The sequence below is a fragment of the Neolamprologus brichardi genome, chromosome 3, assembly GCF_056152115.1.
Source record: "Neolamprologus brichardi isolate AB-2024 chromosome 3, ASM5615211v1, whole genome shotgun sequence".
Classification (NCBI taxonomy): domain Eukaryota; kingdom Metazoa; phylum Chordata; class Actinopteri; order Cichliformes; family Cichlidae; genus Neolamprologus; species Neolamprologus brichardi.
The window spans coordinates 41079267-41104679 of NC_142106.1; the positions used below are offsets into that span (position 1 = coordinate 41079267).

Genomic DNA, 25413 nt, shown 5'->3' on the forward strand with positions numbered 1-25413 from the left:
CGTGTGTGTGTGTGCGCGCCTCTGTTTCTGCTCTTCAGCTCCTCTTATGTTTGCTGCAGTGCTTTGATTCAAGCCGGAGCGTTTTAAAGCCACACTGGCAAAGAGAGGTCACACTTTCGCACATGCACCGACTCACACTGGAACACACACTTTAAAAACAGCGATGTGTTGCAGCGGGGAGCAGTTGTGTGTGTCTGCGTGCTCTCTGTGACACCTGAGGCTAAGCGGGTTCTGTGGAGCGGTGTTAGCACTTAATGAGATGTCTCATCACACGCACACATGCTGCATAAACACTCCATTTCCCACTCTCTGTCACACACTGACACACATCTTTACCCGCACCATCAGCGCAGGGTGTCACTAAGCTGACGCATCACAAGTGCTTGGCACAGAGTGACTCAGGAGGTGATCGGAAGCGATCCCTGTCGTGGCCGGCTACTGGCGTTCACCAGAAATTGAACTTGTCAGTGTGGTCAGCACGTCGCATCGATCCGCCTGCTTAATTGATGTGTGCATTGTTAAGTCGTCACTCGTGAGGGTCGCCCGTGGCTTCGTGATGCACTGCTGTGTTGTCAATGTCTAATGAAGCAACTGAAGCTGGAGCAGGAGACTTCTGGGCAGATAGTTTGGGATGCAGACTGGAACCCAGTCTGCATCCCAAATGTTCGGTGGCTTGCACCTTGCAAACGATGATCCCATCGTTTGTGGGCAAATTGGATGTCACCATCACGCCGACTGGGAAATATCTCTGGGAACATGTAGGGTGGGATGTTTTTACTGCCCCGCGTGCACTCTGGCTGATGGTTCTCAGACAGGTGTAAAATTGTCCCCACAAGCAATCTTTGAAGAGGGAGTAATGGAAAAGAAATGGCGATGGCAGTGGACCACACCTGCCGGGGGAGCGCTTGATGAAATCCCTCATTTGAAAGTAGCCCACGTATGATGGTGTGGCCACTGCTGCTGTTTCACCGACCGAGCTTTCATCAGCTGTATTGCGTCGGCTCATACGTGAGTTTTTTAGCATGCATTTCATATCTCGGGCTTATTTTCACTGATTAGAATCATTCACTTTGTTATCTGAGCTGGCTCTCGAACCGGCAGCAACTAGGCAGCATCAGTGGCTGGATGGATCAAATCCCAGCTGTGCTGATTGACAGGAGGCTCAGTGAGTGACAGAGCCATCAATCCCATCTGTCTGAGACACTGTGTACCCCATCCTCCTTGTCTATTCTCTTTTTATTCAAGCAGAGGGATTACAGCAAAGAAAGCAGCAAAGCAAGCAGTGAAGGGATTATCGAACAGCAGCAAAGGGATTAGAAGGGAAAGTTGCACCTCAACAGAGCAGCGGACCCCCGTGGCCCATGTAAAAGACTCACGCACGGGTTAGAAAGCTGGCTCCACGGACAGCTGCTGCCACACCGTCTGCCAAAACTAGAGATATTCTTCAGAAGGTGTTTGACACGCAGAGTTGCCAAGACTTCACAGCTCTACCCTGTAAGCATTAGCTGGCTGTTTGGACGGTGAAAAGACACAAAAGGGACACATCAAAGGGACTTGAACTCTAGCGCTCGGTCATAGTTTCAGCTGGGGATCCAAATGAGAAATTTCACGTGCGACCTCAAGACCAAACGATATGAAATCATCTGCCTTCCTTGTGATGCTCAGACCTCATCAAAGCAGGGCTTTGACCCACAGAAGGAAAAGCTGCCCACTGTGGGCAAAACCTACCTTTTCCAGTATTTCAGTAAAATCTGAACGTCTTACAGCAGATTTAGCTGTGATGTGACGGGACGAACCATTGTTGCTTTATGGGTTCGATTGAGTGTTCCACTTTAAAATTCGGAGTTGAGGGTATTTCACTCGCACTTTAGAGAAATGCTTAATATAGTAATGCCATTCCTGCCCTTTATGAGTGGCAAAGCGAGGTAATTAAAGGCAAGGTGAAGTGCTATAGAAGGGAGCAGTGCTCGAGTGAAAGAAGAATAAGCCCTCAAGTTGGTGTAAACAACACAGGCTTTAACAAGAAAAGCTCTCTGAATGTTCAGTCCTGCTAATGTATCGGCCTTTTGTAAAACCAGCAGAAACTCATTGTGGTAAGTTTAGTTATTAAGCAGCACAGGAACAACATGCTTTGGCCTCTCAGTAGTGACATGTTGCTGCAGCTGCTTTTGTTTGCTTACATTAAGCAAAGCTGAAAGCATTAGTCAGTCGGCTGGCATGTTTTGGGTCTGGTGGCTCTTTGGAAACATCTTGTTGGGTCAGAAATACTATTTTAAGCCCATCAAACTGTTATCTAATGTTTTATGCATTCAGATAAAGAATTGGGAACAAATGTGTTTTTCCAACAGCCTGCTAGTAACAAAGTACCAAAGAGCTCATTTCAAATCAGTCTTTGCCGTTATGTGTAAACACAATGTTGGTTCATCCCTTTAGTTAGGTGCTTGAATAGGTCAAGTGTTTTAACATAAAAAACCCCCAAGTGAAAAAGCAGCCAATGTCCAAAGGCCATCTTTGAAAAACTCTGAGAACTGTTGCTCAAGACCACTTAAAAAACAAAGAAAAAGCAAGAAAGTGTCTCCCTCGAAGCAAAATAAAGAAATGAGGGGCTCAAGACTTTTGCACAGTACTGTAATAGTTCCTGCAGAAGCAAGGGTGACTGAGTATCCACACAACTGTTTGTTGCATTTCCAGCCGCTGGGCATGTAACATGAATAATACGTCACAGCCTTGGGGTGTCTGTCCACTTTTTGAAAGGTTGGTGGTTCAATCCCTTGTTGCTGCACCGTATCCTTGGGCAAGATACTGAAGCCTGAGTTGCTCCTGATGTGTTTACTGAAGTGTGACTGTTAGATAGGAAGCACTTAGACAGTATGAACAGAGGAGTGAGGTTTGTATTATAGAAAGCTGGAGCAGAGAAGTGCTGCGTACTGTAAGAGCTAGTCCATTTACCCTAATCACCAGACCGCCCTCAGATGGATCCTTTTAAAGAAGTTTGGAAAGCGCAGGCGTCTTAATGATGGCCACATTCCACTTGGGTGGGGGTCCTGCTTTTGTGCTGGTTCATCACGGTTTACGGACACACTTAATGGGCATCATCAGTCCCCTTCTGATATTTGAAAGTCTTTCCATACAAAAGGTCTACAGGACACCTGTGAGCTACAGATTGTGGTCTCTAGCTCTCTAGGGAACATTTTGGTAGAATGGGAAGATGAAAACATACAATTACTAAAAATACATTTTTGGAAACAATTTTCATTTCAACAGCAAACGGTGCTGAAGTTAAACGCACGATGTCCAACTGCGTTTTCAAAAATTACTTTTACTGTGCTAGGTGAGTTAGATATGATTTGACCATTTTGAGACATCCTGCTGAAATGCACATTAAAGATGGAGGATTAGGACGTGTGCTTTTTTTCATCCTGTAGGTGGTCATGAATAATGTTAAATTTATGAAAGCGACTGCTGGAGATGAATCCGAGGTATAAGTAAAGGATTTTTTTCTTTAAAAAAAAGAAATCTCGCCAACTTTGTCTGAATGAAATGTGTTAAAACATAAACTTTTTAGAAAAATGAGTTAAAAAAAATCATCCCCTTCTATTATTATGGGGAAAATCTCTGGGAAGCTTGTTAGTAAAAGTCTTTCTACATATACACTGATTAGACAAAACTCAATGTTAGAAGCAGGAAAAATAGACAACCGTAAGGATTTGAGCGAATTTGACAAGGACTAAACTGTGATGGAAATACAGAACATCTCCAAAGCTGCAGATCCTGTGGGATGTTCCCAGTCTGCAATGGTCAGTATCTATCAAAATGGGAAGCAACAGTGGTGAACGAACGACAGGATAATGGGGATCCAATTATAGCTCAAATTGTCTTAATGGTTAATGCTGGTTCTAATGGAAAGGTGTCAGAATACACAGCATCAAAGTTTTATTCTGTATGTGTGTGCAAAGCCACAGACCAGTCAGGGCGCCCATGCTGACCCCTGTTCACCACTGAAAGCACCAACAATGGAGAACTGGACCACGGAAGGTGGTGACGTGATCTGATAGATCACATGGATGGCCAAGTGGATGTGCATCGCTTATCTGTGGAACACCTGACAGCAGGATGCATTACGGGGAAAAACAAACTGGCAGTTTGATGCTTTGGACAATGTTCTGCTGGGAAGCCTTGAGTCCTGCCATCGATGTGAACGTTACTTTGATACATACCATCTACTTAAGCATTGCTGCAGACCATGTACACCTTTTTGGAATAACAGTATTCCCTGATGACTGTGGCCTCTCTCAGCGGGATAATGTGCGGATAAAGTGGTTCCGGAATGGTTTGAGGAGCACAATGACGAGTTGGATGTGTTGAGTAGTGCTTCCAAATTCCTCAGCTCTAAATCCAATCAAACAAATATGGGATGTGCAGGACAAACTAGCCCAATCCATAGAGGCCCCACTTCACAACTTAAAGGGTCTGTTGCCAGATACCACAGCACACCTTTGGAGATCTAATGGTGTCCACGACTTGATGGGTCAGGGCTGTTGTGGCAGCAGAAGGTTAATGAGCACCTGTCTGTGTTGGTTATGTTACGCCTGATTGGTGTATATACACAACAGTAAGGACACATCGTGATCACTGAGTTGTGTCACTGAACACTTGGCTAATCTCAGTTCAAATTAAATCAGTGGTCTTTTAATTCCACATCAAAATCTAACAGTCCATAGCTGAGCCTTAGTCTGTGCTCGTCTCGAGTCGTTTCTGCTGAAAACAACATCACTCTGATAGGTGTAGGCTTGGGTTTTGGTTACAGCCACTCAAGTAAACTCCAGCGCTTTATTTAGCTAGCGAGTAGTTGATTATTAAGGCAACAGCTCATGGCTTTGGTGTGGCCCTAACAGGGAGTAAGAGCTTTAGTCTGTTTAGCCTCATTTTTAAAAGCAAATTGAAGTTTTGCTCTGCACATGAAAAATGAAATATTCACAGTAACACAACGTGCATTACATTTCTGTTGCCACGGGAACCCATTAATGTTATTGCAGATTACTAGGCCTTTCATAAATGTGATCATCAGCACTCCATAAATATTCAGCTGACACACAAATGATTGCTCTGACCGCAAGAAAGTCAGCAGAGACCTAATTAAGAATAAACTTTTGTTGTTGTAAATGTGTTTAAATGTTTTATACTTACCAGTCATCAATAGTTGGCATCCTGCTCAGAGCACATGAAAGCTACAGGAAGCTTTTCATAAATGTGCTGGAAGTTTGAAAATGAGAGCTCCCCCCAATCTGGGTAATACAGTAACATTTAGAAAGGTTACTGTTGAGTTGGAGTGCTTCAGGTAAAGACTTTACCCACACTGAACTTCCCTTCAGCTGACATTGGTTAATTTTAGGCAGCTGCTGTAGGACCGTTTCAAACAGTTTACCATGTTTGTTTCACGCGACATCAGGAAACCAATCAAGGTCATAGCCGACTGTTATCATCCATCTGTTTTTCCACATATGCAAATTTGATTAAGTTATTATTAATCAAGGCCGTCACTCAAATCAGCTGAAAAGTGGGTCACAACATCCATCTTATCACAAAATTACCTCTGCGATTTAATCTGACGACAATTAAGCACCAAGCTATTCTTCCATCCTGGCACCATTTCCTCCCTCACCACCTTCAGTTAACCTACTTTACCGAGTGGATGCAAGCCAACCGCGCATGGCTTAGCGACGCTCCGAGTCGCTAGATCCATGGAGGAGTTTGAGAATGTCAACCAGCGTCAGCTGCCAGCATCCACCCAGCAAGCATGCACAGAGTAAGTGAAGCATGATCAATAATACCAGTTGAACTACAAACTTGAGTGATTCGGTGCGGTTAATAAGTAGGTAATCAGATCTATCGAACCCCTTTAAAGACAGCAGGGTGTCAGAGGAGATGCGTAACCTGCCACACACGAATCAAGTTATTTGGAAAAGTATCAAGAAAAAAAACAACAAAACTCCTTCAACGCAACCACACTCTGATTGAATGCTAATAAGAGGCAGGGGTGGGCTGAGAAAACAACATGAACCTACTTATGTAAAATAACCCAAACAGCCTGCCTCCAGCACACCAACAGATCCTGTCACATTCCAGCAACAAAGGTGAGAAAACAGCAGAGTATAATTTTCTTGCATTGATCAGCAGGATTTCAGTGTATGCCAAGTTTTTGTTCTTTCCCCACTTGGTGAAATCTAATTACTGGTTGGACACATTGTTCTGAAAGGGCTGCGATTTGACAGCTTCATATGAAATGCACGACTCCAGCTTTCAGATAAAATGCACATTTTACTCCAGCTGAGAAGATCAGCGTGACGTTTGTAGGGAAACTTTGACTGAAAGACTCAGATTATTAGTTCTTAAAGACCAAAGCTGCCCTCCACTCGAGCCTTTTGTGCTTTTCTTTCGGTGCTTATGGTTTTACTAAAATTAGCCACAAAATAATCGCCTAATAATGTGAATGTGCACTGAGAAAACTGCTCTGACCCAGGCAGGGACGTGGTACTTCTGCAGGTGTCTAGCAGGTAGCAGCAGGGCTTTTGATCCACAGAGACCCTTGATGACCCACAGGACTCAATCTTGTTAGAGGGCAACCTGTGGATGCTCGACTTGGGCTCTTTGTGTTCCTTAAACTGTGTGTGGAGACCATCTCCCTGCTGCTGCTGCCGTCAGGATGGGTGCTTGGTCTGCAACATGGCGTTTCCGACGTGTCAAAGAAATGAATCAAGGACCCAGGATTTGCCAGCAGGACATCACATCGTAACAAGATCACTGATGTTACGCACCTGTCAATAGTTTCAGTGTTGTGGTCTATAGTAACATGTATCGTGTAGAATATACGATGCACACCAACACGATTCAGATTTAGTTAGAGCTAACTTTATTTGTAAGTACAGAGAACATATATCACTTTATTTTTATTTTTGAGATGCAATCCGTTTTCCTTCTTTGGCAATCCAGCTCAGTCTCTCAAAAGGACCCAAACATACTTAGAACAGGTAAATGTAAACTACAACAGTAAATTAGAAAGAAATGTAGATTTAGAAGACAAACGAACCCTTGAGAACATTTGGTGTAATAGAGACATGGAGAAAGAAATCAGCAGGCAGTATTTCTGCTAAATAAACAGCTTTGTTTCATAAAAAAAGACATGATACAAGGAAAATGGAAATGTCACAGACCCTATTTTCATATTCCGACAGCTCAGCTGTAGATAGCATGAGCTCCAGAATAGGCTGACATTATATCCCTTGTCTGAAACAAATAACATTTTCCAGCTGTGTGTACTTTTTCTGCAATTTATTCTTCTTTCCCCGAGACACTGAGCAGTAGTACATTGTCATAAGCATGTCTGTTAGAATGATTGCTGGCTAAGACAAAGTGAAGCATTGATACTTTATTGCTGTTATCATCTAACATGTGCAAATATACACAGAGGGAAGCGAGAGGGGGATGGAGGGATAAATGAAAAGGTGGTTGGGTAGATGAGGCAGAGAAAGCAGGTAAGCGAGGATTGCTAACCAGAAGAGGAGGCAGGAACTTTAACATTGCTGCGCAACAGCTCGTCAGAAACACTTAAACTTGTATTGGTGGGATTTTTTTAATGAATGTCTCTTTGAAAAGAGTCAAACATGATAAACCAGGAGATACAGCGAGGCACTGCAGTGGCCTGGGAGAGCGAGGAGACAGAGTCCCAATTAACTACGGCGTCGCTGCTCAGTATCGACGCACGGTTCAAAAGCGGATTCATTCTCAGAGGTAATGGAGCAAAACTGCTGGAAATAATCCAGTGCAGTGCAAAGTGATATTTTAATTTTGTCCCCCAATCAGTGTATTCTGTGTAGGAGCACAGATGATCTGGGGAAGGGAATCTGCTGTGATCTCTCTGCTGGCTCGCTGTCCCAAACACTTCATGCTTCACTGCCTTATGAGAAAACATTGACACTTTCTGCAGATGATGTGTGATTTTTCTGTCACCGGTCAGAGTAATTTAACATTCAGTCATCGCTTTTTAGGGTGAAAGGCCTGCAGCAAACACTGGGGCAAAACTGAGTAATTTTTTGGTTATTCTCACTGGTTTTTAAATGTGCTGGACAGTCATTATAGAGCCAAAACCACAGTCCTCTGCACTAGACTAGATTTATTTGCTGTGATCCGGACAGCGCTTTGGGGCTAGTTTGGATATTTTGCATCAGAGCATGGTGTGCATGTGAATACATTTAAATATCAGCTGGTGTGTTATGGGGGAGGGGCTGAATTTGCTCTCACACGCGTGCACATTGACTCATTGGTACAAACACACCCACATAGATGTACAAAGCAGAGTGCTGCTGCTGCTGGGAGTCTCCAGAGTCCCTTATTAGTCCGGCTAATTTAACATCATTTGACAGAGAATTAATCCATAAATTAATCAGCAGAGCCTCAGAAAATAACATCACATGGCTCCATTACAGCACCATGTAATCCCATTTACACCTAGCATTGAAAATCCCCATGCAGACAGACCATCCACCATAATCTCTGGTTCTGAAGAGACCGTCAAACCGCTTCTCTGACAACTTTTCCAACATCACACAAACCAGACACTCTAAAAAGACCTCAAATGCCACGTCTGTGTCGACATACCTCTAAATATTCATACAGATACGCTTTGAATTAAGAGCCATGTTCAAACCAACGCTAATCCGATTTGCATATATCCACATTTTGAGGGTGGGTGGGGGTTAAAATCAGACATGAGTAAGAAAACACCTGCAGAGCTCTTTTAAAAAAGGAAACCACTTACTTTCACTGGCAGTGCTCGAGATGTTTCTGGTGTGCGCTTGTCAACTAACCATCTTTATTGTGCTTCTCTTCTTGCAATAAAATCCCATACAAAAATATGGTCTAAAAACCAGATGGACAAAATGTGATTTCATTCTTCAGCCCCTCACTGTGCAGCCCCTCACTGTACTGTGCTGTCATTTCTAAGGAAATGTTGGGGGAGGGGGGGTTGTGCCTAAATGCTACAGTGATTACACATTCCCAGAATGCACCGTGAACAAAGAAAAACAATGAAGATTGTTCCCATACGAACAACAGCGACTGTGTAATACATCCACAAGTCTATTCTTCTCTTTTGAAACCAGCAAAGTATGAAATCACCGAGCAGTCAGAGACAAAAAGTTCAATCTACTCACGTTAAATGTGTTAAAACCCTGTTAGCGTTAGATATGTTTAGCTCACATTAAGACTAGAGTTTCAGCAGTGGAATGTATCACATTTCAAATACATGATCTTACTCTAAAATATTTAATGCTATTTTCCACAAGTTGACGGATGTGCGCAAAGATGCCATTATTTGAGTTAAATACCACAACTATGGAATTACTTTAACAGGGGACTCCCTAATTTTCTTCAAATCAATACACCGTTTTGGACTGTCGTACATTTTTATCTTTGCTCCCATCAGGTATCTGGATATGAATACGGCCTCATTGTGCATCCCCCAGTGCACCCAAAGGAATATGTACATATCTAGGGCCACAAACGCCCATCTTCCTCTTCCTCCTCATTTTAAATCTCCCCGTTTCTCCAGCTGCCACCATTTCCGGGATCATATCATCTGAACGCCTGCCTCCTGCCTCCTACCACTCCCCCCTGCGCTCTATTCTTCAATTTCCAGTATCAGGTCATCTCCCTCCAGGGAAGCATCGGGTGTGACATGAATAGCCTTAATGGTCCCAGCCATTGGGGAGTTGACCACAGTCTCCATCTTCATGGCAGAGAGGACACACAGCGGTTGACCTTTCTCCACCTGTAAGAATTGCAAGCACAGCTCAATAAAAACACGTCAAATGTACAGATCGAGGAACAAAACTAGCTGGTTTAAATTTGGATGTTTATGGCTCATGAAACTCAGAAATTTAGATTCTACTACAGCAATGTGAGGTTTTTCTCTTTAGTCCGCACAAGACTCTTCTGATGATGTCTCAGGTTCAGTGTGCACTACTTCAAGCACTTTGTTCTCCAATGTGCCCTTCTCTCGTTTTGAACACATTTGTCCTGTTTGTTATTTATTCCCACTGTCTTGCTATGTATTTACAGAAAAATTTTTTGCTGCTGAGGCCAAAGAGACAATCTTTGATAGATTCAAGAAAAAAAGGCCTTGCATTGACTCAACGGGATTAGATCAAGTATCCAAATGTTAAAACATTGAGAGCAATTACAAAAAGCAGAAGTATTTTAATTGAAATGAGAGATCACATGATGAGGAGGGAAAAACTGTAAAAACCCTAAATCAACTGACCTTGGATCCAACTTTTACTTTGACCTCTAGGACCTTTCCAGGCATCGGTGCTCCTACCTGACCCCGGATGGACTTCTGAGCTTTGGGATGGAACTTCATTTCCTGGGTGAAGAGATAAAGAAATACTTAACGCATCCATCTGTCTGGTCAGTCGCTCTTCCAAGTACCCCCACACACGCCTGTCGCCATTTATCCACTCATCCAGGCAATGATCTATCCATATAGTCATAACTGCCCATTGAAATGTTCCTCCCTGCTGAGTCCCCTTCTACACTTCACAACCATCTGTTTCTATGAATAAAAATCACTAGGGATAGACTGTCTGTCACGAAATCTGCTTTTCTTTTCAACGTGCCAAAAATTTTCAAGAATCTTCCCTTGCATGCTTTATACAATTATAATTCAAGGAAATCCAGTCTAACGGTTGTTGATCATTTACCAACTCGCAAGTTTGTCCTTTGATTAAAAGTATTAATTTCTCTGCAACGTTCCGTCATTGTCATCAACCCGTCCACTTTCCCAGCTGTATCTCACGTCTCTCCCCAAACATTTCCTGCGTACCTTCATGGCGACTGTGTCTTTAACAAGCACAGATCTCAGCTGTCCATTGAGCTCAAAGAAGACCTCTCTCTGCCCGGCCTTGTTCAGGTCACCCAGTGCCAAGGCCTTGATGTGGAGGATCTTCCCTCTCTCCAGCTCCACCTGAAACACAACAGAGAAGATGAGAAGCGCAGCAAGAAAAATTAAAGAGGGGACGGTGTGCAGGAGGAAGCGATGGTGATTATATTGCATTAGAAGACTGAAATTAACACATGGATACTCAGTTCACAAGTCCAGCTGCAGCAATTAAACAGACTGCAGAGCCTGTTGGAGGAGAAAAAGTTAACTTAGGCAGACAATATTTCCTCCTCTTCCTGAGTTCTTATTGCTTTTAGAGTGGGCTGAAAGCAATAAGACATCCTATGTCTGTGAGAATCTTTATTTGACACTCAAGAGCGTTTTTTTTTCCAAGCGGTTTTTAATGTCACCACATCCAGTTAATTTCCTGTATCTATTTTACCTCGGTGCTTTTTACTTAACCTGCGTGTGCTGAAGTGTGTTTGTGTAAGACGGCGAACAAAGAATTGCCCCCGTTTACAGGAAGCCACTCACATGTTAGCTCTGTTGCTAATGTGGTGTATGTGTTTGGGAAGTGCTGAGCTCAAACCACTATAAGTGCCAACCATTTAGACTAGGGGCTGTGGGTTAATACTGCTTTTAACATAATAGTGTAGTGGGGTAAAAAAAACAGGCTTATGCAAATTTCGTAATCACAGCCTAAAACATGTTTTGTGTGACACTTCCTTGAACAGCAGTTTGGAGTTTAAATTGCTGCTAAAATCGCTTTCTGCTATCAGAGAATCATCAAATGTAAATTTTTTGATAGATTCAATCGGTGTTTTTAGTTCACACTGCAGGCAGTGTCCCTTCAAATGAACTGAACCAAGTGTGCAAGCACTTTAAACCACACAAATAGGCCGTAAGCATAAAAATGTTCCCATTTAGTTCAAAGTCTCTCCAATATATTTTTAAACTTGTTAGCTATAACAATGGGAAACATCAATAATTACGTCTATAAAGAAGAAAACACAACTAAGCAATGATGCAATGGTTTGTGAGAAGGACTAATGTACTGTATGCACGTATAATTACAGTGTTTTTAATTCACTTTGCTTTTGTAATAATGTGAGTTTCCTAACTGCGGGACAAATGCAGGCTCTTTCATGCTGTTCGTGTTGGTCAGAACTGGAAGCTTTGAAAGCTTAGTCATTTTAGACAGTGTCCAATATTCAAAAACTCAAAATAAACACTATTGTGAAAATACACAAAGGGTCATTTTAAATGCTGTCTATCCATCCATTTTCTTCCGCTTGCACTCAACAATTAATCCAGTCCCTGGACTGTGGGAGGAAACCAGAACACCCAGAGAGAACCCATTCAGACATAACAAAACAGGCACACCGGCTGCATTCAAACCCAGGACGTTCTCACTGTGAGGTGACAGTGCTAACTCCCACACCGCTGCACTGCCCTGGTTTTCCTGGCCAGTGCATTCCTAATTTTCTAAGAATGCACTACATAGCCAATTTGGCACCTTTTTTTCCTCTGTGATACTTTTATTTTGTTTGGGTTTTTTGCCTGATGATGACCACCTTTACTTGCATCAACATCTTTCTGCACCTTACATTGAGAGTTCCAGTGAACACCTACCATATGCAAGTGCAACACTTGAGATCAACTCTGAATCTTCTACCTGCCTTTGTCATAGAATAAAAATGGAGCAGGGCTCATCTAACCATGAAAAAGAACGGCTGTAAATAATTTAAGTCCTGTAAGTATTTCTTTTTCACACCTCTTAAAGTCTGTGGTTCTGTCACATTTGACAGACAGAGGCGAAATTGCAGCACTGCTTACAGACCACAGAGCACTTAATAGAAAGCAACAGTTGATTCAATCAAGAAAAGCGGTGCATTTCTATAATCTCTCAAATCTGACCCAGGGAACCCCAATTTGATGACTCCTGTTCTTTGCCCACTGACCTGCAAATAAAACCCAGCTGACAACTATGAGGAGAGTCCGTGTTTGGCCTGCAGTTTGTAAGCAGTTTGATTCAAGTTCATTTTCTCCAGTCTTTTGAATATTCATACACCAGTTTGTGCCTATTTATGTCAAAGAAAACTCAAATCCCAGGCGCCAGGTGGCAGTTATATAATGCACTCTGGTGTTCTGCATACTCGTCCAATATTTTTTCTCCTGCAGAAAAACTTTTCTCATGCAACACCATCCCCCGCTAAGTCAACTTGCATATAAGATCCACGCTTCTGTGCTCTTTTGTGACTTGAATAGCTCGTATTTCAACTCGGTCAAATCTGTCTGCACATTAAAAACATGTCACACACGCCTGTGTTTTCGAATCATTTAAGGAGTCATTTTTACATCTGTCACTGAAAATCAGATTCATAAGGTTAACTGACAACCTCTCAAATGACCTCAGAAAACATGAGCGACTGATTAGCTGTGAGGTTTTTTTTGTTTTTCTTTTTAAAACAAAAACCTATTATTGTACTCTGGCCCCTTTTCTCCTGCAGGCTCCTGGGTGGTCGTCAATCTGCTTCTAGTGCTATAAGAGCAGGAGGAGGAAATGCTGCACTGCTACTGACTGAGATCACACCACTGTGTCGTCTGTGTGTGGTAGTATTAATTCTGTTCACCAAAAGTTTCCATTTTGGCCCAAAATCCATGTTTTGGGAGTGATGCAGAAAAATATCCCAATTTATTTATATATAATTTATTTATTCATTCATTCATTCATTCATTCATTCATTCATTCATATATTTAACACAAAATGTGTTTTTCCATCTGCTGTATATACATACAGCCATATTCATTCTGCACATGTCCTCTGAGGCTAGAAACTGAATCTGTTTTTACTTTTACCAGACGTGTCAATTCAGACATCAAATAGAGGAGACGTGGTGTAGACAGAATGACAATTAGATAAATAAAGAGGCATGCAGGGGGAATGACAGAGACATGAAGCGGGTCAGAGGAGGCAAAAAAATGCTTCCTGTCTTTTGCACAGCTGTTAACTCTGTTGTTTGCTACCTGTGAGTGTGTCTTAAGACAGACGCCTCATCTCTGAAGCACAAGCAGGTCGACCACCTTCTCATATCAATTCTGGTCAGTCGTGCTTTCTGGCTTGCCGGTCTTCCCCTCGACACCAGCCGCTCTACTTCTTCATTTATCTCACAGCCCTTCTCAAATCTCTCATCTCACTGGGTGGAAACTCATTTTTCCCCGTCTTTCTATTTGTCCAACTTTTTCTCTCTGGCTTTCAATCTCGCTCTTTGTCAGTCCTCCCATGTGTCACGGCTTTCTATTTTGTATTGTCATTTTGTTACCTATTTCTGGGGCCACTGCGACTCTCATGCCATTATTAATTTCCATCATCTGCCTCTTTCGGCTTCTCTTATCTGTTGTGTAGCTCTCCGCCTCTCCTACTTTGTTTATGCTTCCCTTCGTACCCCACACTGCCATCTGAGCTGCTGAGCATCCATTGATATTCCAAACTAAACCTCAGCGCAAAGACAAAAATACACGATGCTGCAGATATGTATTGATCTTAATTTTATTCTCTTTCTCTGGGTGCTCCGACTCTTTCTTTGCAAGCTTTTGCCTTCTGTCTCTCTCTTCTTCACATTCCTTTACACTAAACTTCTCTGCAGCTGATGCCGTTTTGTTAGGCCCTTGACAGTGCTTTGCAAAAAACACAGCTGCCTACCTTTTTCCATCTGTGTGTCTTCTACACTACATCTCCTCTCAGGCGTTCCTATATAAAACACTAACTGCATATAAGAAGAGTTTCTAACCATTTATGAATCTTTTGATTATTTTGTTAGAGATGTGAATGTATAACCAACTAAAATCCAACACTTCTGTGTGTTGTCTGCAGCCGCCACCTTTGTTGCATAAGCTTCTCTACATTACACCTCTTCTATTGTTTCACAGTTAACCACCTACAGTCTTCAGATAAGCAAGAGAAGTTGTTTTAGTAGGTATACTGACTTTAACTGCACACCTCAGATTTAGGACCTTCTTAGAAGTAGTATGTATAACGAATTCTTCTGCACTTAACAACATCAGATAAACTACATTGATGGTTTTAAAGCCAATAAAATACTTTTAGAGCAAACCCTCAAACACTCAGCTGCTTCCTGCTTTGGTTTCTTACCACTATACTGGTTTTTGTCTCTCACATACACACAACATGAATCTCTTCTAAACCAGCGACACATTAGTGCTCTTCTTGCCTTTACGCACCAGTCATGCAGCCTCCTGTCAGACTCACCTGCTTAGCCATTTTTGTTTATAACATCCCTGCGTTAAACAAGTTTCCCTTTCTGCTTAACACGATGTCTTTGATGCGACTTTATAATGACTTGTGTCGCCCGTGACAGTAATGAGATTATGTGTCGGTGTCTGCGCACATTAGCGGTGATGGTCGGTAAATAAATGACTCCGTGTTTGTGAAAATCTGTGTTTATATTTCTGTCAAACATGATTAATAGCACACTGAATCATCAGCACATGCCAGATACACGTAAGGCGATGTCGCCCTCCGCCTCTTTTTAGTGCTGTATGCATGTGCGGGTGCATGACTGCTATGGACTGACCAGTAACCTGTGAGTAGGTGTATATTTATGTATGTGTGCACATTAAAAAAGGCATCAGATGTTTGTTTTTCTCCAAAGTGGTAACTTCTCTTATAAGAGGGACATGTGTAAATGGCCAGCTCAGCAGGACTCAGCAGGAAACCCAATGACAGCAGACTGAAAAATAAATAAAAATCCGATCACAGTTCCCTACAATATTCAGAACAAATGTTTGAGGCTCGCTTTCCTTTCTTGGCCTATTCGCTAGATTTCCAACAACCTTGATGGGAAGTGCGGAACAATATATGATTACAGTGAAAGCCTTTATATCCGATTTTCACAACATCAGCTGCTGCAGGCTTTGGGTCTAGTGCTGAGCTCTAAAAGATGTGCTGGCTAAATCATTTTTGATCAAGACTTTGTGTCTTTTACAGACTTTCTGCCAAAAGCTCATAAACACTGTCAGTTACAAGAACACAGTTAATAATACATCTGCACTGCAAAAGTCATGTGTATTGACAGCTATCACCTCGGATTTGCCAGAAGCACCTACAAAGCTCCAGCTAAAAACTAACCATTTCCTGTTTTTCTGGGTTTTTCTCTGCTTTCACAAAACTTACTGTAATTCTACAAACTAGTCAGTCCGGCCAAAGCTATGAACACCAATTGATAACTGTCACAAACTGACACGATGCTACCAACTCTTCTGTGCACTGGACTTTTTTTTGTTGCCGTCACTCATTTGGCCACCACGCAGTCCATCTCCAACTTAACACTCAAGCTGTCAGAGTCTCATCAAATGCAACATCTCACATGGCCAAAAAGTCAATTCGTCCGGAACTCATGCAACTCAAAACTCCCCCCAGTGACGGCTGCCTGTCTGTTAACGTTGTCAGTGCTGCTTTGATAGGTGCTCCACTGCCAGGTTATTAATATTTCACTGGTGATAACTCTGGCTTTCAAACATAAAGGCACGCGGCACCTAAGGAAACTAATGCATTATGTATCAGACGGTATGTCCTGAAGAATATAGGAAGAAAAAAGCGAATTTAGCCGATAGCACAATGTCTCACTGTCGATATGCGCAATTTAAAACCATGCCAACTCCAGAGAACTCCAGTTACAATAGTAACAATTTACGCTTAAATTCAGTGAAACAGCAACGACACAACTGAAATCAGTCGTTCTAGTCTTTTAGCCTCCGTGAGGTGACTCACTCTCCTTACGACGGGTCACTCTTTGACATGTTTTCATTCCACGGTTTGCTCGGCACAGCTAATCGGATCCGATCTGATGAAAGTGCCCATCGTCATGACAACAGGGGCAGGCTCGTTTCTGTGGCAAAGACTGATGTTGAGCACAAAACTGAGTGAAAGTTAAAAAAAACAACAAAAAAACCGACAATAGCTCTGACGGAGAGGAGATTAGATAAACAGCAGCAAGGCGAGGTGACAGCTGAGGTTGGAAAGAAACATCAGTGCAGTCGGTAAGTGTGAATGACAGACACTTAGGCAGGAAAAATGCAAACAGAATCATTGAAAGCTAAGATGGGCTGTGTATATGAAGTCTTCAGTTTAAAGGAAAGACAGTTAGGAAATCAATTTAAATGGAAGGAAAGTCGATACAGCAATAGGCAAGACTGATTATTGATAGTTTTTGCTTTTCTTCCTCTAAAATTGCAGATTTTTTTTCTTGCTATTCACACTGACTATTTAGTATGTTGCCGAGTGTGAAAGGAGCTGAACAATGTATCCCAAACTGCAAATTCAAAGCAAATAATTACATGCTAAAACTGCTTAGGCTTAATCAAATGTTTGAAGGTTTTATTCTGATCTGTGGTTAGGGGTCTGGGTCTCCTTACAGAATTCTAACTCGAGGCATCAAATGATTTGGGTGGATGAGGTGGAGCTGCGAGTCTTTAGGGTCAATACTAAATGAGCACAGTGGATTTTTCCTAATAATACAGCAGGAGGGTAGTAGTGCTTCCTATGTCTCCGGTAATATAAAAATCAATTAACACCAGCCTGGAAACATTTTGCTGCACTGAAATGAAGCCGTAATTAAACATGGTTGCCTTTCACTGCTCTGAATCACTGTCAGTCGGATCTGTGTGCGGCAGTCATACTGAGGGAATGAAGAGGAATTTCTGAAAGGAAGAAAAAGATGCAGGAGGATCAGATGATTTATAATGTATGAAGGCTGTTAGGAATATACTGGAATTTTAATACTCGTCAAAAGATTAGAGTTTGATGTAGAGTACAGAAAAGAACCCTTATGAAAGAAATATGTACTATATAGACAATTAGTTTAACATATGAAAACAAAATAAGGACGATGTATGAAGGCTGAGGAGGCCGATTACTCACTGAGCTTGCAGCAGGATATCACACACTCTCAATGCACGTCACAAGATGAGACTTAAAAAGTAGATTTTAAGATACCATGGAAAATAAATCTGTGGGGTTTCTCTACAACACACCCATATTTATGAGCATGAATACTTCTGAAAAGCCTCCAACTACATTCAACCAAAACACAACAGGAGGCTGTACACACACAATTTCTACAAGAGAACTGGAGGTTTTTTCATATTTAGAGAAAAAAAATATGTAAAAGGAGTTAAAATAATGTGTTTATGGATTTAAAGGTTTTCAGTGACTCATTTTGCAGGGCGACTGCAAGTACCGACGAACTGACTGCTGATTTAGTTAGCTGGCTATATTTTGTCCATGTATTTTAAGATTTCTTAGTTATATTTAATTTGAAATATTAAACTTGAAGCACATTTAGGGGATTAAAAAAAAATCTTTTAGTATAGATCCTGTACACCAAATGCTTGCACAGACAGCAGACGGCAACTCCTCCAGCTGCAACAGCAAATTTAATTGTATAGAAGTTTATGATGTAGCTGTGGCTCAGGTGGTAGAGCGGGTCGAACTGATGAGTATGTGTGATTGTTATATAATACAGCAGGAGGGTAGCGCAGAAAAAAGAGCTTGTATGAAGGTGTGTGATTAGGTGAGCGATCCTTAGTACCAATCCATTATGAGAAAATGCATACGGCATACTTGTATTTTTATTATTTCAGACCTCAGTAAACATTTCCTAATGAGTATATTCTTGTTTGTTTTAATTCTTTAATACATTGTAGTGTCCTTTTGGGAAATTATGCCCCCTAGCAAAGCAGACAAAGAGAACTCAATAAGCCATAATGTAGCTTTCTTGTGAGAGATAAGTCACCACCATAATTCCATGAATGGTCCCTGGTTTCTACATAAATCCAAAAAACCAACAAGGTGACAGCTAAAAATACCAAACTCAAGGCTTCAGAATAGTAGTCGAACTAATAGCTGAGATTAGGGTGGAGTTACTGTAACACTGTAACATTTTAGTTACAGTGTTACTGTAACACTAACATTTTAACTGTAACATTTTAGTTAGTGTTACTGTAACACTAACATTTTAGTTACAGTGTTACAGTAATACCAAAGTCCGCAGGTTTTCAGGTTTCCTCAATTTATCAAGGTGACAGGAATCAGTTCAGTTTCATTATGTTGTTATAATCAGCTTCATTTTACACTTCACAAGGTTAACGTGTAATTGTCACGCGTGTAGGTTTAGTTAAGTTAAATAACAAAAACACAGGAAGGGCTGCAAATCTTAATCATCTTTTTATAGAAGTCATAAAAAAAGCAGCAACAAAAATACTTCACAAGGTCACTACAGACCTTGTGAAGTTAAAAAAGAAATAAAATGTCACACACATCTCTGCCCTGCCTCACCTCCTGCTCACTTGTTTTGTACTGATGCCATCTGGTCAGAGGTACAACCACACCTCTTCACCCAAACTGAAGTCTCTTACTATTCTAGTCCATTACTAAACTACAACTAATAATAGTTTTGTTTGTATCCGAGTGAGTTTACTCTTTAGGGACAGAGAAATCTAATAGAGTACCATTTGTATTCCTCAATACCGAGTCGCTCATCTTCCTACATGATCTGGCAAAATCATGTCTAACCTCATGTAAAATTACAGGATAGATTTTGAAGGACAACAAAAGGTTATTAATACAGTTTTATTACGTTAACAGACCAAATCCATCTGAAAACGCTTCTCTGTGATCAGATGCGACTGTGACATTTGTAGCAAAAGTTTCTGTCAGCAGCTACATCACACTCTAATCTGCTCTTCAATCTGAACTTCAACAATCATTTTAGGCTAAGTTTTACTCAAAGTGTTTATGAGTAATGGAAAAAAAAGAATAAAAAACAAACCAGTGTCCTTAAACATGCCGTCTCCTTTTCATAGAGAACTGTTTAATAAGCACGGCAAATACCTGACATTATTTCTGCTGACTGCATATTTATTAAACTCTTCTCCATCCTGCTGATTCTACTCGTGTAACATCATGAAAGTGGCAGAAACTAGGTGACAGCCAGTTATTACCTGTACTTACATGCAAAATGATTCAACTCATGTATTTTGCTTCTTCTGACTGCACTGTTCAGCTGCCTCTCTGCTGCAGATTAAGCGAACACTATAATCTTTACAAGTCAGCACCAGTTAAAATTTTTGGCATGACATGTTGGTCCCAGTAGTTTTCACAAGCCTCGTCTCAAACATCATACAACTAAAGTAATCTGCTATTTCAGTGCAAGAAGGCCAATCTGCTGCCCACAGGGATCAGAAATCCTGTTTGTTGTTCCCCTGGTAAATTGTTAATATCTCCGTCCTCCCACTGTGTTATCAGCACTTCACTGTGACTGCACCAAACCGAATCAAACCTCAGTCATCCGCACTGACGGACAGATCATTTCCTGCAGATAACGCCTTTTCTTTATTAAACTGTTAAAACATCAGAGTTAATTAAAGATAAAATTGGGCCATTAGAGGAATTAAGATTAAATGTATTATGATACAATTAGTGACAGTTACTTAACAATAACAAGTACACTTAGCGCTGAATCTAACGTGCACTTTTCTTCACCCCACTCCCCTCCAAAAGAAAAAGCAAATGATAAAAGGTGTCCACAGACAGCAGGGGTTTTTGTGCATTGTTAGCATTTATTTATTTAATATCCTTGAATATCCTATGAAGGTTGGCTTTGAATGCACAAGAATTAGGCTGAAAAGAACTCATTTAATGAACTCTACTTAACTCAAGTCATTTCTCATCAGCTAACTGAATCCAAGAACATTTACTCAGTGACTGTTGAAATCCTGCTTCAATAGGGGGAGAAAAAAAAACACAAAGTTTTTAACCTCGTTTATGTGTCCGTGTGGTGTTTCATGCATGTTAGAGACGATATTGTGAGCGAAACAAGCTAACAAAGCCGTGGCAGGAAAAACAATGAGAAGATTAGTGATGTAAAAACAGTGAGAAAGGTGTAAGTGGTTACTTACCTCAAACTCTTCCGCAATCTTGGGTCCATCCAAGAACAGCCTGGTGCTGAGACAATCCACTGGGCCAAAGTTGGCTGAAAAAAGAAAACAGGAAATGCTGTTTTTGTTAGAAACTGTGTCGGCGCCAGTTCTCTGCACATCAGTTAAAAAAGTTCAGAGATCAGCTCCCTGATCCAGGATCAGTAATCTTGATAACGCTTGTTTGGTTCTTCAGAGCCACAAGAGAATTAGATTAGCCAGGCCGAATTCAATCATCCGAACTGATGGTGTACTCTTGTGGTCATTCAAATGGGAAACATATCGACACTGGAAACCACGACCAGCAAATCTATGATTCTATCAGGAACTTACTGAGATAATTCACACTGACAGTGAAAACATCAACAGAAATAAGAAAAGAGGAGCGTTTAAAAAAAAAAAAATCAAAAAACGTCTGATCTAAAATGTGAAAAAGAAATAAAAAGAACTGCATTACATCTTTATGCTTACGAGTCATAAAAGTCAGTCACAAAGTAAAAACGCAAACACCTTTTTACTTTCAAGAACTATTTTTTAAATCCATATGCTATATTTTTACAGGTCAACAGAACAAAGATCTTCTATCCTGATTTGTTTAGAGCACAATGAAGGCAGGATCTCCACCTCTGAGCCCCTGACATGGTGCAGCAGCAGTGACTTGATTTTAGGTAAAGTTCATCAGATGTTCTCTCGCTGTAATTACTGCAACTCATCCACAACTGTTGATGGGCAGGCGGAGGAAATCCCACATTTTCCCCGGATGTTGGCAAATTAGCCACAACCAGGTCCCTCCAACTTAAATTAATCTCTGAAGTTAAAGAATCAGAAAGGAAAAAGGATTTTGATATTTGTCCAATCGATCGCCCTGAAATGCTCTCCAGGAAGAATCCCACAGCTTCGGTTTAATCATTTAATCTTGTTTGCGTAATTAAACTCGCTGCCGTGTAGGATTGACTTTACATCTACTGGATGATCTGGGATCAAGCCAAACTCCTATCAGCTTGATTAGACTAAAATATAAATTTAGATATGGAGAACAGGCCCCGGATATGTGCCTTTTATTAAACTCCCACCAAATAATAGCTCATTTTCATCACACCACACAGGAGAAACTGCAGAATATCCAGCTTTAAAAACTGGCTTGTTTTGGTAAATATCGTAAATACGAAACACACTCATAAAAGAATGAGTGTTCACATTAGATTAAGGGTTGTATAGAGCCCAGCCCGCTATTGAAGGAACAACTGCACATTAATTAAAAATCTTCACATAGAGCCAACGCCAGACTAACAGCTTACAACGTCCTAACTCCACAAAAAAAATAATTAAACTCAGGTCAATCCACGCAGCGGCTTCAAACTGCTTCCAGTTAAATCTGATTCATATGTAACCTTTATTGTTGAATTTGCTACATTAGTCATTTCTTGCGCCAAGCTTGTGCCTTTAGACCAAGTTGGAATTACAATGATTTCTCTCTCCAAACACAACAAAAATATTTGTACCAAATGGGTCAACTTTATACTCTGCGTTCCTGACCCAAGTTTTGCTGGTACCAATTTCAAGCCCCAGTAGTAACACAAATGAGAACAACATACCACAAACTAAGACTTGTTTAATCACACGAATGCAGTGTGAATAAACACACATTTCACACAACAGTTAAATTACAAAAATGGAAACAGAAAAAAAATAAGTCTCATAAACCCTACAGTTTATTTCCAGTCGGTCCACTCACCAGTAAACTCCTTAAACTCCTGGAACACCTTGGGGTACATGGCTGCTGACATCACATCCTCAGGGGTGATGTCATCCCCGTGTGTGGCTCGCAGGCCCTCTTCCAGGGACTTGAAGTCCATAGGTGGCAGAGAGGCACCAGGTCGACCGTCAATGCGGGGAAGAGACTTCAGCACCTGAAATAGGATGTTGAAACGGAAAAGGAGGAAATAAAGATGAAATGAGAGGGAAAAAATAAGAATCGCAGCAAAAGAGGGTCGCGAACAAACTATTTACTAAAACTTTATATATAAAGTGATACAGTCTTTCTGGATTTTCTTCATAACGTCCCCATGGGAGGTGGAAGCATGTGAAATATCTAAAGTGATGGTAAAACCTTCACATTGTACTTCACAGCTACACATAAAAACTTGAACCTGTCAAAAACACTAAATTGACACAGAGTGAGAGGAGGAGGAAGACAGACGCACTTAATGCTTTGAGACAAAGGAGGAGAGAAGCAGTAGAAACTGAGAATGGAAAACTTAAGTTGTTTTTTTTACATTTACATAAAAACAGCAGCACTGTCATGTCAAGCTCTGTGGTGGTTTCCACTTTAGTTATCTCCATCTCCGTCATTTCAGCCAGTAAGCTACTATCAGCCCATCAAACATGACTGCAGCGTTACGTGACAAAAAAATAAATGACAATTCAAAGAAACTGTTCAGAAGCAATATACAGATACTGCTTTAAGACCAATGATATGACATTTTATCTGCCCACACAGTTGTTGGTGTCTGAAAGAGACAATTGATCTGGGGCTAATAATAATGTGCGCTGAGGAGATCATGTTGAGAACTGTCAATTCATCTAAAGGCTGCTGTAAAGAGTAGGAACCCTTGTTTTGTCTCCTGAAACATACAAAAGGAGGAAGCTACTGGAAGACTTGGCGTTTTCACTTGTGTCTTTGGTGCTGACCTTTGTGGTCTATGTTATAGTGTGAAAAACTAAGCACATCCCATGACTCAGTAGGTCTTAGAACAGTGGTTCTTAACCTTGTTGGAGGTACCGAACCCCACCAGTTTCATATGCAAATTCATTGAACCCCTCTTTAGTGAAAAATAAAATATGTTTTTTTTCAAATTCAAGACGTAGATATGTTTTTTACTGGTGCACAAAATGAGCCATGCATGTCACGGCGGAGGCTCTGCCCAAACCCCTGAGACTGACTCACCGAACCCCTAGGGTTCGATCGAACCCAGGTTAAGAACCACTGTCCTAGAAGCACCTTCAACAACTTAAAGTCATACACAAAGCAATTCATCAGTTTCTCACATGCTGTGGAGGAATTCTGGCCCATTCTTCTTACAAATGCTGCTTCAGGTTATTGTTGTTTGTGTGCATTTGTTAAGGTTTCAATCAGCATTTCAATCAGTTTGAGATCTGTTCTTTGATTGGGCCATTCTGTTACTGCATGCTGGTGATCACTGTCCTGGTCCAGTTTTAGACAAGCTTTAGTTGTCAGAAGATCGTCACACAATATGGTGAGGAGACCCCTCCTCCACCTTGCTTGATAGTTGCTATGAGGTGTTTGTGCTGCTATGCTGTGTTTTGTTTCCTCCACTTTGGTCTTGTCTCTCCAAAGGACGTTGTTCCAGAAGTATTGTGGCTTTAGTTGAGATGCAACTTTGCTGCCATGTTCTTTTTAGATAAGAGGCTTCCCGGCTAGCCATCCTCCCACACAAGTGATACTTGTTCAGTCTTAACACGCCAACTGACGCCCGTAAAGTCAGAGATGTTATATTTGTATTTTTTGCAGTTTCTGGTCAGAGCATTGCACAGTCTGACCTCGGGGGAGAATTTGCTGGGATGTTCACTCCTGGAAAGATTGGCAGCTGTCTTGAATATTTTCCACTCGTGAATAATCTTTCTCACTGTAGAATGATGGACATCAAATTGTTTGGAAACTTTCAACCTTTCTCAAATTGATGGACGGCAACGGTTTCTTCTCCAAGTCGTTGCTTTTGTCTTTCCTCCTTTGCATTGTGATAATACATGCAGAGGTGCACACACACTTGCTGATGATCAGTTCATTGACTGAATTTGTTTATCAGCTTATTTTTGTTAATAACAGTGAAATAAGTTATGTTTTACAGTTTATTTGAGGTTATACTGACCTAACTTAAGACCTGCTGAGGACCAGATGCTTTTTATTGCATCCTGATAAAAGTAAAACCTTGGAACTGAAAAGGTACTTTCTACCACAACTGTATATATCTGTTATGTTTACCAATTTGTGTGCTGCTTTGCATCTTCATAACATCATCAAGCGTGTGTGTGTGCACCCTGCAGAAATCTCTAGACAAAGGGCCCAGTGCAATTCTATTAGTCACAGAGCTAACAGTTCAAAGATAGCTTACTCATTTGTGCGTGTGCGAGAAAGGCACTTCAAAGATAGCAGGTTCACTGGAGTCCCTGCTCATTAGCACAGTCTCCTCTGAGGATGTCCTTACACCTAAATGCTTGATTGTTTAAGTGTGAGACACAGACAGTGACTCCGTCTGTGTGTGTCTGTTTCCATTAACAAATAAAGGAAACTTCCTCCAAGGTTATTTGGTGACTCTTCACATTTCTGTGGGAACTAAACAACACACTCACTCAGTTTTACCCTTTTCTTTCTTTTCAAGTATGCTCCTCTGAGGGATCTGCTGCATTTTTAATGACACTCATTTCATTAGCTCGTTTCATTTCTGATGGTCTAATACAC

At 41.2% G+C, this 25413-nt stretch overlaps 1 protein-coding gene across 2 annotated transcripts in view; it reads right to left on the reverse strand.

Annotated features, from left to right (window-relative positions):
- Positions 1-6893: 6893 nt before the first annotated feature.
- The window catches only part of pcxb (pyruvate carboxylase b), a 285541-nt gene continuing 267021 nt past the window's right edge, over positions 6894-25413 (reverse strand). For both annotated transcript variants that reach the window (XM_087837657.1, XM_087837656.1), the window contains exons 23-27: positions 22669-22843; positions 20916-20989; positions 10880-11020; positions 10319-10420; positions 6894-9826 (exon numbers count right to left, since the gene is read on the reverse strand). In XM_087837657.1, the coding sequence (XP_087693783.1) occupies positions 9677-9826; positions 10319-10420; positions 10880-11020; positions 20916-20989; positions 22669-22843 (642 nt within the window). In that variant the 3' untranslated portion in view covers positions 6894-9676. The remainder of the gene's footprint in view (positions 9827-10318; positions 10421-10879; positions 11021-20915; positions 20990-22668; positions 22844-25413) is intronic.